This window comes from Lissotriton helveticus, chromosome 10 (assembly GCF_964261635.1).
Source record: "Lissotriton helveticus chromosome 10, aLisHel1.1, whole genome shotgun sequence".
Taxonomy (NCBI): Eukaryota; Metazoa; Chordata; class Amphibia; order Caudata; family Salamandridae; genus Lissotriton; species Lissotriton helveticus.
The window spans coordinates 62,800,752-62,816,011 of NC_136071.1; the positions used below are offsets into that span (position 1 = coordinate 62,800,752).

Consider the following 15,260-nt stretch of genomic DNA (forward strand, 5'->3'; position numbering starts at 1 on the left):
GAAATTTGGTGAAGTAAAACACATCTGCGTATTTTGCGATGGATTCATTTCCTACGGAGAAAAAAGCATCACTCTGATCAACAGAGCTATTGACTATCATATGCAAGTTTGTACGAAACGCCCAAAATAATAAATACTTCTTTTTTTGTTTTGTTGCTCCTGTTGAGCCCTTTACAATGAATCGTTTTCATTGCCCCCTCCAAGAAAACCCCAAAAAAATATAAAACTGTTCAGAAAAATTCAAAAAAAGTAAAAAAATGTTCCGAAAAATAATAAAAAAAATATAAAACAACAAAAACAATAAAAAAAAAAGTTCTTTTCAGAACTACCTCCCCGTTATTAAAAAATTGGTACAATATTTGGAACTGTGCCAACCTCTATTTCTCTTAGTTCGCTTCCCAGTTCGCTCGCCGGTACGCGAACCAGAAGCGAACCAAAAACAGTAAGTATAAGGGAAGGAAACAGACACTTATGTTAAAAGAAAGACAGCTATAGGGGAGTAAACTAGAGATACTATTACCCGTAATCCACTGCTGATGATGTCACATATTACATCATTCATGACATGCTCAGTGACATCATCAGCAGAGGATTGCGGGTTTTTTGGCAACGTGCCTTATCCACGGTTTAATAACGCTGCCTTTTGCTTTATATAAGTTTTCAAATTGTATGAAATATATACCAATAGGTCGTTATGAACCTTTAGGTAGTGCTTTTCTTCATGAGGTCTGGTCGCTTCCATACACATACAGATGTTTCAAAGATGATCAAGAAGTTTATCTGAATGGAGAGGAATGCACTGAGACGCCAGATCATTCACTAATGTGTAGGCACATACAGTTACACGGTTCATGCAACAAACACCGACCAAATATGGCTTGCGTGTTGCAAGGCACGCCAGTTCCTGCTATCATCCCCACGTTCAAGTTGTTGGAAAATGGTAGTTATTTGATGCTCAATAATGAAGATTGTTCTGAGTTAATTAAAAGTATTCCTTTTATCGTAACAGTAAGTGAACGGGTTATTTGCTGCAGAAATGTTCTATTTCCTCCCACACATGAACATAGGGAGTTTTCAATCTGGCCACAAATACCAACCTTGGGACAGATTTCAATGGCATGGCAAGAATAAGAGCTCTTTTGTCTCAGAGAGAGGTGGCCTTGAGTTCGGCCCGTGAAACTTTCGTGCTTCACATAGCGAACACCCGTACAGAGGTGCAGACCATTTTCAATTCAGATTTGCCTTTCAATTTCAGCAACATGGTTCCGACTATCTTTAACGCATCCTCCACAAAGACCCTGGCGCACTTTTTTAAAGTTGTTACCAGTGGTCTCGTGACTTCATTTGAGAAAATCTTTGGAGTCATCCCTGCTTCCTTTCATTCTATTTTCTCCACTCTGGTTCGTGGATTGGCATTTTTACTTGCATTACCAGCGGACGCTCTTGTGCTTTTTTACATTTTTAAATATGGATGTCCCTCCTATGCAACCTCCCACCCTGCAGCTGCTGACACTGTTCCGCAATCGCATGCTAGAATATTATGGCACAATGCCGTTGGCGATATTAAGCACGGCATATGGATTATCTTTTCGATTCTCCTACTTCACCTGTGTCCAGCCTGTATTTCACTGCCTGACCTGTGATTTCGATTGGGCCATTGATTTGTGTCTCTGCGGACCGGTTTCTCCTGACGTCGACTTTAATCAGCTGATGACTCCTATCATTACTCACGAGTTGGTTTGTCCTGGCGAAAGGATTATGGCTGTGGCATTGATGCATGGACTACTTGGTCCCTGGAATTTACTGGCGGCAGCACAGTCTTTCTTGGAACAGAGCTTTCTTGAAAACCCACCGAGCTGTCCTCTGATGGTGATAGAGGATCCGGTGCTGGGAGAGCACGTATGTTCTTTACCGCTTTTAAATTGGATGGCTGAACTGTTTTCAGATGAAGACGGTGACTTCCTATTGGAGGCTGTTGCAGCTTATTTTGCATACACAGTTATGTCATAGACCTTTTTCATGTTTGATATGCTGAGTACTAGCATTTCATTGACAATTCATTGACTTATTTGTCAAGTTTTTATTATTTACCTTGCCTATTGGCTTAAGACTCGATAAAGTACTTGGCTGTTTTATTTTTCTTTAGCATTACATTTTCCTAGTTTTTAATGCTTTACCTTGCGGACCGTCCACATATAAACTTGCAATCTGCTCTCATGAGATGGCACTTCTATTATCTTATTCAGTTCGTTTCCGGATCATGGGGAGGTGTCATCTAGGTCCTGGATATCTTTACACCGTGTTAAGTTAGCATGGGCTCATTACCGGTTTAAACGGCATTTTTCCTTTTTTGCAACTTCTGCACACGACACTTAGTTGTTGCTTTAGCTTTCCACCTAGTAGTTCATCGTGGTTTACATGAGAATAATATGTTATTGCTCTACTATCTGCTTTGCTTGTTAAACTATATCTGTACAGCGAGTGCTAAAGTTTCAAGAACAACACGATACAGAATTGTTATGAGGTCTGATCTCCACGACTTCATACTCATAACATAAGTGCAACTTCTGCCAATTCTGGGCATGAGGCGGGTTTTATATTGCTTTGCCGAACACACATACACAACAGTTGATGCGGTTCACATGAAGAGAGAGCTGGTGTATGCTGATGTGATTCCTTCAAATCTAAGACACTAAAGTATGGGCACGCCCTAAACCAACACAAAGAGACCTTCTTAGCAAATAATATAATATGTGTATTAGGGAGGGTGAGATATAAGCAGCCGCGGGCCGTGGAGGGAGTTACGGTGAGGCAGGGAGGCGGGGAGGGGGAGAAGCAGGGTGGAGCCCTCTCTACCTTGCCCCTCCCCCTACCCGCCTCCCTGCCCCACCGTAACTCCCTCCACGGCCCGCGGCTGCTTATAAGTGTTGCTAACTCTTATTCATTTACAGCATGTTAACATACTGTCACCATTCGCTTTTTATGTACTAGTAACTATGCTGGTAATTTTGCTACTGATAATATGTGTACTTGTATTCTCCACCCTGCTTCTCCCCCTCCCCGCCTCCCTGCCTCACCGTAACTCCCTCCACGGCCCGCGGCTGCTTATAAGTGTTGCTAACTCTTATTCATTTACAGCATGTTAACATACTATCACCATTCGCTTTTTATGTACTAGTAACTATGCTGGTAATTTTGCTACTGATAATATGTGTACTTGTATTATCTAAGATACTACGCCTGAGAAGACGGCATTAGTAAATAAACATTTCAAATACACATGTGTTCTTCTTAACTCCATGTTCTGGTTTCTAAGAAATATATAACGACCGACTGTTCATGAGTTCCACGTATCCTGAGGTACTATAAGTTCATATTCTGGATTGTCTAAACATTGAGAGTTTGTTATATCCAATGTGACACCTAGCTTGCTAAGGAGTTTTTGATTACTAACGTGAGTTTTGGGACACCCTAATTCGCCGAGGTTCCAATCCTCTGTCCACAGTTCTGTGTGAGAACAGAAACCCTGCGACAGGGGCACCCCCGACCCTTGCTGGAGCTTCATCACACTTGCGATACAACTCCAGCAATGCGCCACCTTTACGGCACAGATACATCACGCATCTGTGCTGTTTTTGCCCCATGATGCGCCGCATTGTAAATGCAGCACACCATAGGTGACGGAACAGCGGCACAGAATGACTAACACATCCCTGGTGATGCGCCAGTCATCATAAATGTATCCCTATGCTTCTTATCTTGTTAGAGATGAACCGCCATATGTATCATCAAAGTTTTTTGCATTTCCTAAATAGCGAACTTTAAGGAATAAATAGCGATTCTTTACCATTCCTAGTTTGCGATTAGCTATTTGCTAATTACAAATTACCCATTCATTTCCTTCATTTCCATAGGGCGGTTGGACTCACTTTTAGCTCGAACGGCTGAATGGATTTCCACGAAACTTGGCAAAATTGTAGGGACTGGTAGCCCGATGTGCCTTTGCTATGTCTCAAGATATATGCTCCAGTGGTTTTTACGAAAATTAACTTTGAAAAATATATATTGGGCTACATTGGCCTATATATATGTTGGAGCCCAAATGTAGCCCAATGTAGCCCAATGAAGCCCAATGTAGCCCAATGTAGCCCAAAGATGGCCGCCAGACACACAAAAAAACAAATGTAGCCCAAATATCAGCCAGATGTAGCCCAACTATAGCCCAGTGACAGAATGACCAATCAGCTTCGCAAACCTCCGTTACGCGAAGCGGAGCGCTGTTACAGATATATATCTTTTTTTGAACGTTAATTTCTCAAAATCCACTGGAGCACATATATTGAGACCTAGCAAAGGCACATCGGGCTACCAGTCCCTAATATTTTGCCAAGTTTCGTGCAAATCCATTCAGCCGTTCGATTATTATTATTATTATTTTTTTTTGCCCCGCGGGGCCCTTTTAAAACCTCCGCATCAAACCTAGGGGGTCAGCGAGGATCTACTATTCCCCCTTATAGTTATTTCCCCCTTTGTTTTGACCTCCTCTTGTCTCTCGATCCTACCGAGAGACAAGATGGCGGCCGCTACGGACTTTTTGGAATGTTGACAGACGCCGGAGAACCAATCAGCTTCGCTTCACAAAGCTCCGTTGCGCGTAAAGTACGCGTCCTGGGACGCTGCCAGGTCCGCTGTTACAGATATAAATCTTTTTTTAAACGTTAATTTCTCAAAATCCACTGGAGCACATATATTGAGACCTACAAAAGGCACATCGGGCTACCAGTCCCTACAATTTTGCCAAGTTTCGTGCAAATCCATTCAGCCGTTCGGGCTAAAAGTGAGGCCAACCGCCCTATGGAAAACTCAATGTTAAAAACACGTTTTGGGACCCCCCTTTTTTCTCGACCCCCCCTTGACGAACCCCCCCCCAAATTTTCAAGGGCTGCTCAGAAACAAAATGTGCCATTTTCCTGAAAATTTCAGCCAATTCCGTCCACAAACGCCAAAGTTATTAGACATAGAATTTTCAAAAATCCCATAGAGAAAAAATCCTAACTATATATACCTACTGGCGACCGCCAGTAGGTAATATATATATATATATATATATATATATATATATATATATATATATATATATATATATATATAAAATTTCTATGGCAAAATGAAACCCCTCATTTTGTTCCTTTTCAAATTAAATGTATTAAGTGTTACCACTTTATTCCAATCAAGATGACTTCAGGTGTGCCATACTTTTGTCATAAGTAAGACTGTTAGCGTTCTAGTTGCTCTTTAGAACACTCTGGGACATTCTGTCATTGGGCTATAGTTGGGCTACATCTGGTTGATATTTGGCCTACATTTGGGCTCTTTTGTCTCTGGTGGCCATCTTGGGAGACTGCATATCAGAATTTTTTTCATGAAATATAAGAGGATTTGAGAAGTCACTCAAAATGTGCCCTAATTTTTCTTTCTTCAGCACTAATCATATTTTCTATGGCAAAATGAACCCCCTCATTTTGTTCCTTTGCAAATTAAATGTTTTAGGTGTTAACACTTTATTCCAATCAAGATGACTTCAGGTGTGCCATACTTTTGTCAAAAGTAAGACTGTTAGCGCTCTAGTTGTTCTTTAGAACACTCTGGGACATTCTGTCATTGGGCTATAGTTGGGCTACATCTGGCTGATATTTGGCTACATTTGTTTTTTTTGTCTCTGGTGGCCATCTTTGGGCTACATTGGGCTACATTGGGCTACATTTGGGCTCCAACATATATATAGCCCAATATATATTTTTCAAAGTAAATTTTCGTAAAAACCACTGCAGCATATATCTTGAGACACAGCAAAGGCACATCGGGGTACCAGTCCCTACAATTTTGCCAAGTTTGTTGGAAATCCATTCAGCCGTTCGGGCTAAAAGTGAGTCCAACCACCCTATGGAAAACTCAATGTTAAAAACATGTTTTGGGACCCCCCTTTTTTCTCGGCCCCCACTTGACGAAACCCCCCCAAACTTTCAGTGGACGGTCAGAGACAAAATGTGCCATTTTCCTGAAAATTTCAGCCAATTCCGTCCATCAACGCCAAAGTTATTCAACATAGAATTTTCAGAAATCCCTATTTAAAAAAAATCCTAACTATATATACCTACTGGCGACCGCCAGTAGGTAATATATATATATATATATGTATTAACAAATCAATGTGTATGTTTTTTTTTACTTACAATAATTATTTCTTAATTTTAAGGTTATTTAAGTATTTTAAGTATGTTTAAGTTAATTATATTTATTATTTCATTCATTTTTAATTAATTTAAAGCATTTAAAAAAATTAGATATTTTGACTAACTATATTTTTTACATCGATATTTTTGACTCAATATTTTTGTACATACCTGTTTGGAGATTGGAGTTCGACATTTTTTAATTCTATATTTTTACCTCGATATTCTTTTAGTTCTATATTTTTGACATCGATATTCTTTTAGTGATCCGTCGCTGTGCCAATAAAAGGAGGATTAGCCGGGTTATTTTAATGACTATTTCTTTTTAATATTGAGGACACTTTTGTAAAAATCGTTGAACGAAAGTGCTGATTTCATGGTTATTTGCAAACTTAAAAATCATGATATTCTGGGAGGTCTGCTTGGAAGTCAGCTATGCATTACGGATCTACAGTGATGAAACACCACAGCCTAATGTGGGCAGTGCAGTGATTCACAAGCACATTCACCTCTGTTATCTTTACAGGTCCCTGTGTCAGTCTGCAGTGAGAGCTGTGCTCCCGGATACAGGAAGTCCGGCATTGCTGGACGCCCCATTTGTTGTTTCACATGTGTGCACTGTCCTGTTGGGAGCATCTCCAATCAAACAGGTGGGTGCAGTTCATTTTTCTTAAGAAGAAGTTTGGATCAATCTTCAATGAAAACTAAGGGGCAATAACAAAAAACTCTGGGCATCCTACCTAATGTTATTGTAAACTAGTGAAAAGCATCTAAGCATAGTTCTGTTCCTGAGCAGAATCTCTGAAACAAGACCTGAATTCCCTAACATACACACAAAAGGGTGTCATGATTCATCATTGGGCTGCTCCTCGTTGGCCCGGCATTGCAATGCCCAACGGGCCCCTCTCCTCAATGGGGGCTCTTTTGCTGAGATCTCTTGAACTTAGCCTTCTGATGAATGTGGGTGATGGGAAGTAAAAGTGTAGGGTGCTGCACAGGTGATTAAATAGCCTAAAGGGTATCAGGGTGAGATTTATTAATGAGGTGGTCCCCTTGACAAGATAAAAACAGGGGAGCTATCTTGGGTAGTAATGTACCAAGATAGCTTCAACAAGAGTGAATAGAGTTCAATATGTTCCATGCCTCATTGCCATGAGGGTCAGTGGCATTTCTTCAGGACCAGATAAGTATACCTGCCCTAACGGATTGGAATCCAGGGTAGTGGAGTGAGAGTAACTTACCCTGACTTGGATTGTGGTTCCTGCATGGACAGGGTGCATACTCTGTCAACCAGAAAGCTGGTTTCTAACAGGCTTGCAGGAGAAAGAGTGGAGCATAAAAAGGTTGGTAGACGAGTGAGAGGCAGAGAACCTTTGAGGAAGACTTACTTTGGTCCATAGCTCACCAAATACATTATAAATAAGCAGAAAACCAGTAAATAATCAATGCATCAGGACTATATGAAGACTGCCACAATATTATCACACATAGTGAACAGAATGATTTCCTTTATTCTGTAGAAGATATGTTTGAAATTCAGGTCTGAAACATGTGACATGGAGGTGATTCCAAAAGATACTGTTTTTCCTGGTCATTAAATATGCCTATTTTGAGAATTCATTACATCAGATCAAATCAGATATAAGAAAATCTCCAGCTTATTGGTGAGCACATTTTGACCTAGAAATACAACATTTAGGGCCAGATGTAGGTAATTTTATTTACCACCTCTTAAATACCGATTCATACCGAATCGGTATTTAAGAAGTGGTAAAATAGAGGGGGGAGATGTAGGTATTTCTGATTCGGTAAATACCGAATCGTTAAGATTCGGTATTTGCCGATTTTGTAAATACCGATTCGGTAATGACCATTGATTCCTATGGGCATTGAAGCCCATAGGAATCAATGGGCATTACCGAATCGGTATTTACAGATTCGGTAAATGTATTTACAGATTCGGTAAATACCGATTTCAGCAAGGGTGCAGGGGGTGTCACTTTGACACCCTCTAGCACCCCAAATACAGGCATGTGTGCCATGTGGCACACAGACATGCCCTAAGGGCATGTCTGTGTGTCACATGGCAGAGGTGTGCATGCACAGATGTGCATGCACACCTGTATTCGATATTTTACCACCCAATTGGGTTGGGTGGTAAAATACCGAATTTTGAAGGCCTGTAGCACTGTCAACAGTGCTACCTACATCTGGGTTTTACCGAATAGGTAAAATTACCGATTCGGTATTTTACAGATTCGGTAAATTTACTGTTTCGGTAAATTTACAGAATCTGTAAAATATTTGCCCCAACATCTCGAAAACCAATTACCGGTCGGTAACGACCGAAATCGGCCATTACCGACCGGTAATTGGCGACCTACATCAGGCCCTTAATATATAACCTAAAAAGTGCATACGTTTTAAAGCTGAAAATAAAAAGGACATTGGTAATAAAACCCTAGACATTAGTAAAGGACAATTTGTATAGCACACGGAAATCACCTTTGGACTCACGGGCACAAGTATTCATATGAAAAAGTGACTTATTTAAACATATATAAGAAAGAAATTGATTATAGTCGCAAATATCAGGAGTCACCTCTCATTTTTAATCATTTTCTTGAAGAAGTCACACATCCTCAACACACTGAAATGTGTTCAGCCGGCAGAAAGTCAGAAACTGTTTACCTTTACCAGCATGTACTCTTTTTTTAAACATCAAAATAATCCATGGTCCAGTCAAAGAGGTAGAAGACGCCATGGGGGACCAACAGGCGGGGAAGGCGCCGGGTCCTAACGGATTTCCGGCAGAGGCGTTTGGATGCATCTCAAGTAGAATAGCACCGCATATGTTGCGCATGTTCACCGAGGCCAAGAAGGTAGGGAAGCTTCCGAAGGATCTAATGTCCGCAACGACCGTAGTGATCCATAAAGACGGCAAACCGCAAGAGGTGTGCAGCTCATACAGGCCCATCTCCCTTCTTAATTATGAAACGAAAGTCCTCCGAAATATCCTGGCCACGAGACTAGGGGCGGTTGTCCAGTCTCTGATCCACCCGGATCAGTCGGGCTTTATGCCCCACAGAAGTACGCGGCTTAACTTGTGGTGTCTTTTTGTAGTCTTGCAGGCGGTATCTGCACGGCCTGGCGTGCCGGCAGCTCTACTGTCTCTTGATGCCCATATGGCTTTTGATGTCATAGAGTGGCAGTACATATATGCAGTTTTGGAGAAATGGGCTTTGGAGACAACTTTTGAGCGTGGTTGAAGCTGTTGTAAACTGAGCTGCTTGTGAGGTTCCGAGTCAATGGGGCTCTGTCGAGGGAGTTCCACCTGGGACGAGGTACGCAAAAAAGTTGCCCGCTCTCCCCGACCCTATTCGCCTTGGCCTTGACCCGTTGGCGTGCTGGGTACGGACAGACCCCTTGGTGTGGGGCATGGACCTGGGAGGGGGCTGGGAAGAGCGTATATCATTATATGCGGATGACGTATTATTGTATGTGCAGCGTCCGACCGCCTCCATCCAGAGGCTGATGGTCATTCTGCACAAGTTCGGTGAGGACTCCGGATATCGTATCAATTGGGATAAGTCCCTCGGCCACATACTGGCGGGGCCGCAGCTGCATCTAACAGAGGACTGCAGGGGCCTGGTCTGGAAGGAGCTTCTCCGGTATCTGGGTATCTGGGTGACTAAGTCGGAAACGGAGTTCCTACGTCTGAACTTTTCGGCCCAATTGGAATGGCTACGTGGGGATGTGGAGCATTGGAAAACCCTCCCGCTCTCCTTGATGGGGCGCACTGTTTTATTTAAAATGATGGCCCTTCCCCGTCTGTTGTGCTGCAAAGCACGCCCTTACCGGTCCCAGAACACATTTTTAGGGTTGTCAAATCGGAACAGCGCTCTCTACTATGGAGTGGGGGCTGCCCGAGAATAGCTCTGAAGAAACTACAGTGGGGGCCATACGAGGGGGGACTCGCTGTCCCGGATGTCCGTCTTTATTATTGGGCGATGCAGTTGGCCAACATCAATGGGTGGGTGTTTTCACCGCTGGAGGAGCCGGCATACAGGGTGGACCGCATGGCCTTCGGTAGTGGTACTTACTTAGCAGCTCTCTATACGTCTGACACCCCAAACGGCAGCGGTGGTAGGGGTATGGAAGCGGGTGACGAAATTGCTGGGCTGGGAGGCGAAACTCACGGCACAAACCCAACTGCGGCATGGGAACTTCCTCCCAGAGGTTGCGAAATTACAGGATCTTCGTCAATGGAGCCTCATTGGTATTAATGTGCCAGGGGATATCTGGAAAAGGGGAGGTATGAAGGGGTTTGAAACCTTGCAGGCTGAGTTTCAAATGGGGAGTGGGGAGTTTTAACATTACCAGCAGCTTAGACATGCCTTAAACAAACATCTGAGTCAAGGGGAACAGCTACCAGATTACGCCCCGCTGGAGGACAGGTTGCTGATGGAGCCCATGATAGATAAAGCTATCTCCCACACGTATAAGAAGCTCATTAGCAACCTGGCAGACCCACTGGGACCTCTGAGGAAAAAGTGGGAATCGGATATTGGACTGTTAGAGGGTGATGATTAGGGGAGGCCTTGCAATGTCCTCGGGAAGTGGCAATACGCACCAGGTTTAGACTGGTCCAGTTCTGCATTTTACACCGTTCATACATCCCGCGCACGGTACAATTTAGGATAGGATATATTGATTCACGGTTCTTCATAAGGGGGTGTGGGGAGGAGGGCACCTTCTTTTACATCTTGTGGGAGTGCGCCAGAGTCCTGGCTTACTGGTCCAGGCTGGCAGGCATCATGTCGGAAGTGGTGGGTGCAGAAGTCCCACTAGAAGCCAAATGGCATGTCCTGGGTGTGACGAACGACGTTACTTGGCCGAAGTGGGACAAACAGTGGCTGGCTCTGGTGAGTATGGTAGCCATAAGAAATATAGCAAGGTTGTGGGGGAGTGACCTTTTGCTAACGGTGGAGGAATGGGAGCGGGACCTGAACTGGTGACAACGGGCTGAGAAAGTGATCTATATGAGTCGAGGTTGCCCCAGGAAGTGGGAGAAAATATGGGCAGCATGGAGGCGGTAAAGGGGGGGAATGATTGATACCCAATCTGTGCCTGCTCCTGATTAATATATGCTGGTCTTCACCTCGTGAGTGCACTGCCTCTGATGATTTCATGGGTTGCCCTGCTGCTGCTGATCGGTATTGGCGCACCACGGACCTGGAGGGATAGAGGGGGGAGCGAGCTGTTGATGGTGATCTGAAGGTGGCCTTCTTAATTTCGGTGGCCTCCAGGGCGCCTACGCGATTACCTGCTCTATGTATGCAGGACATATTGGGCCATATGTATCAAAAAGTCATTTTGCGATTCTCAAATAGCGATTTTTTGCGAAACGCTATTTGAGAATCGCAAAATGCTATGTATGTAGGATTTGCAATAATTTTTGCGAATCCTACATATTCCTTATTTGTGAATTCCAAATTGCGATTCGCAATTAAGGAATACCTCCCCATTCATTCCTATGGGGCTACAGGCCCTTAGGAATGACTGGGAAGACATTCTCAATTTGCGATTAGCAATTAGCGAATCGCAAATTGTGAATGCAATTTCAAGGGTGCAGGGGTGTCAAAAAGACACCCTGTTGCACCCCTGAAATGTGCATGTGTGTACATGTGGCAAACATACATGCCCTAAGGGCATGTATGTGTGCCATATGGCACTTTGAAAAATGCAAAAAAGTTAATTTTTCGAAGAAATCGCAAATTACCATCAACTTGAAGTTGGTGGTAATTTGCGATTCCTTAAGGTCAAATTGCATTTTTTTGGTGCTTCTTTCATTGCATTTAAGGTATCGCAAAATTTTCGATTCCTTGAATGCAATCGCAAAATAAGGAATCGCAAATTTTCTGATTCCTTATTTTGCCTTAATAGATACCATTTGGCAAAATTGCATTAGCAAACGCCGAAATTCCATGAATTTCGGCGTTTGCGAATGCAATTTTGCTTGATACATATGCCCCATTGTTTACAATGATTGTATGATTGATTTTATTTGTAAATACCAATGAACTTCCGATGCTGTCTGATGTGCGATTTTATGGAGCTTGTTATTACAATAACCAATAATCCATGGTCACCTGAGTTTTAAATAAGTCAGAGACAAGTTGGCCTGATATTTTCTGAATTTCTAAGACTGACGGAATGTTGTCATTAATCACAAAAACATGTTTAAAATATGTACTACATAGAAACAGAATAACAATAATTGGGGCATTTTAACAAAGGCATTATCGCCGCTTTAGCGGGACTTTTTCCCGCGAAAGCGGCAATAATTTTATCGCCCTATTAGCAAGGTGTCGCTAACAACAGTTAGCGACAGTTTATAGGCGATAGCGAATGGTTTGGGGCCCGCTTTGCATGTCAGCAGTATTTAACGCTAATGACATGCAAAGTGGGCATACCCAAACTGTTAACATCGCTATCGCCTATTATCAACGCAGGCGAAGCGATAAAAAATGTGTGCTAATCTCGAATATCGCCAAAAACTAACGCCTGCTCAGACCACTTCTTAACCTGTATATCCAATGGGAGTTGGATATTCAGGTTAAGACCCTATTGGCGTTAATGCCTGAATATCGCTGGATTTCCAGCGATATTCACGCACTGAGCCGCTATCGCCGGGTATTTTATTGCATTTCAGACAAACGTTGCTAATAGCACTTTATCTCTGCAATAAATTCCGGTGATGCGCGGCGATAAAAAAATATCGCTAAGCTCATTTAGCGATAAATATCGCTAGTTGTTGATAATATGCCCCATTGTTTTTACAGAGTGCATTCTCTTTTGCACTGGAATTACATGCTGCAGCCAGAGAGCAGTGTGACTGGCTCAGTGTTCAATCTTGCATCACAGGGTTTCCATATTCTAATATTCAGGAAGATTGAAGGTCAACAAGGAGTTCGGCGAAGGTTGCATTATGTCATTTTGGAAGTATGTGCCCAATGCCAAATGACAGCAGAGTTAGCATTTCAAATGCAACTCTCTTTAGGTTGTTATATATGTTGATGCATGCAAGAACTCAGAACAACAGATTCAAGAGCAACATATAGTCTTATATTAGAAAACCAAAGATCACCCAGATTTAGATGTTACAATGGTAACTTATAGTAAAAACAAAGTGATCATCCTTCAAGAAAGTTAACTTGTTCATTGTTCAAACAATTCTGTACAGTGGTAGTGGGTGTAGGTGTATGATCCATTGACTGTAATAGTAAATGCAACAATATCAAGCTATTGTCTCTAATTACCTGCCTGTTGTTGTTCTCAGATTCCTTAGACTGCATGAAGTGCCCAGATGATCACTGGTCAAACTACAATAAAGACACATGCATACCAAAGGAAATTGACTTTCTGTCATTTGGTGAACCACTGGGTTTAATCTTGGCTCTGATCTCCAGCTTCCTATTTTTCAATGCCTCTGGCACTTTGTGTATTTTCATTAGGTATCGGCACACTCCTGTGGTACGGGCCAACAACCGACAACTCAGCTACATTCTTCTTGTTGCCCTCATGCTGTGCTTCCTCTCTTCAATTATTTTTATTGGTCGGCCAGCGAGATTGACATGCATGCTCCGTCAGGTGATATTTGGCATATCCTTCTCACTTTCTGTTTCCTGTGTGATGGCAAAAACAATTATGGTGGTCATCGCCTTCAGGGCCACCAAGCCTGGCAGCAAGTTAAGAAGATGGATTGGTTCCAGGACATCGTATTCCATTGTGTTGATCTGTATTTTCATAGAGTTGGTACTTGGATTTATATGGATTGGGATGTCTCCTTCATTCCCTGATCTCAACAACAGTGCCACATCTACGAAGATAACAGCTGAATGCAATGAGGGCTCCATCCTGATGTTCTACAGCATGTTGGGCTTTTTGGGAATCTTGGCATGTGTCAGTTTTGGTATTGCTTATCTCGCACAGACATTGCCAGACAGATTTAATGAAGCCAAGTTCATCACCTTCAGCATGCTGCTGTTTGTCAGTGTGTGGCTCTCTTTTATCCCAGCCTACCTCAGTACAAAAGGGAAGTACCTAGTAGCTGTTGAGATTTTTGCAATCTTGTCCTCTGGTGCTGGTCTTCTCTACTGTATCTTTGCTCCCAAAGTTTACATCATTTATCTGAAACCAGCAATGAATACAAGGGATATTTTGGTCTCAAAATCAGAAATCTCTACTAGAAACTGTAAAAAGGTTGCTTAAGAGCAGATGCAGAAAATTGTTGCGTTGAATGATTGAATGAAAAGGCACTGAGCTCAAAAGAAGTGATTTATTTCCCTCACTCTAAAAAACAAAATCATCAGTGATTAATGTGGCTTTACCCTGTTAAATGTCTTCTTCTGTCACCTGTTTAGGTAAATGTTCTGACACTTACTTATACAACTAAAATTGGTATTTCTTTTTAGATAAATTCTGATGTATTGGACTGGTGTTCTTATTCATTGAAATTGTAGAGTTTTCACAGCAATTATGCCCTTTAATAAATAAGTATGAAATGAGTGGCACGCTTGCACTTCCCTCTCTTCTCGCTGCTCTGTTAGTTAGATTTACGGTACAATACTAGAGGGTTGTACTTCAGTTACTTGTCTAAACTAACAGAGACTCCATGATGTGAATGATTCTACAGGTGATAGGAGGGGGAGAATGTTATAAGGATATCCTTTGGAACAAGATTAAGTAAGTGGTATATCCAGTCATCAGAATCAATCAGAATCTTTCTCTCTCTCTTCCTCCCTTTTTCCCTTCCTCTCTCTTTCTCTTTTTTCTTAAAATCTAAAAATGCATTTGACTTTGTATAGTTTTTATTTTCAGCTGAGGTGTGATTCTTTTTTAGGTTTTTACCTTATTGTTAATTTTTTTTCGAGAACTGACACTTCTCATCAAATAATCTGTATTGATATTTTACTTTGTTTATTACTTCAATAAAGCTTTCTAAACTCAAAAAAGAATCAATCA

General features: G+C 42.1%; 1 protein-coding gene across 1 annotated transcript in view; it reads left to right on the forward strand.

Annotated features, from left to right (window-relative positions):
• The window catches only part of LOC144783904 (extracellular calcium-sensing receptor-like), a 149,597-nt gene extending 135,090 nt beyond the window's left edge, over positions 1–14,507 (forward strand). Inside the window, exons 5-6 of the mRNA XM_078662644.1 lie at positions 6,760–6,883; positions 13,576–14,507. Of these exons, the coding sequence (XP_078518770.1) occupies positions 6,760–6,883; positions 13,576–14,507 (1,056 nt within the window). The remainder of the gene's footprint in view (positions 1–6,759; positions 6,884–13,575) is intronic.
• Positions 14,508–15,260: the final 753 nt, after the last annotated feature.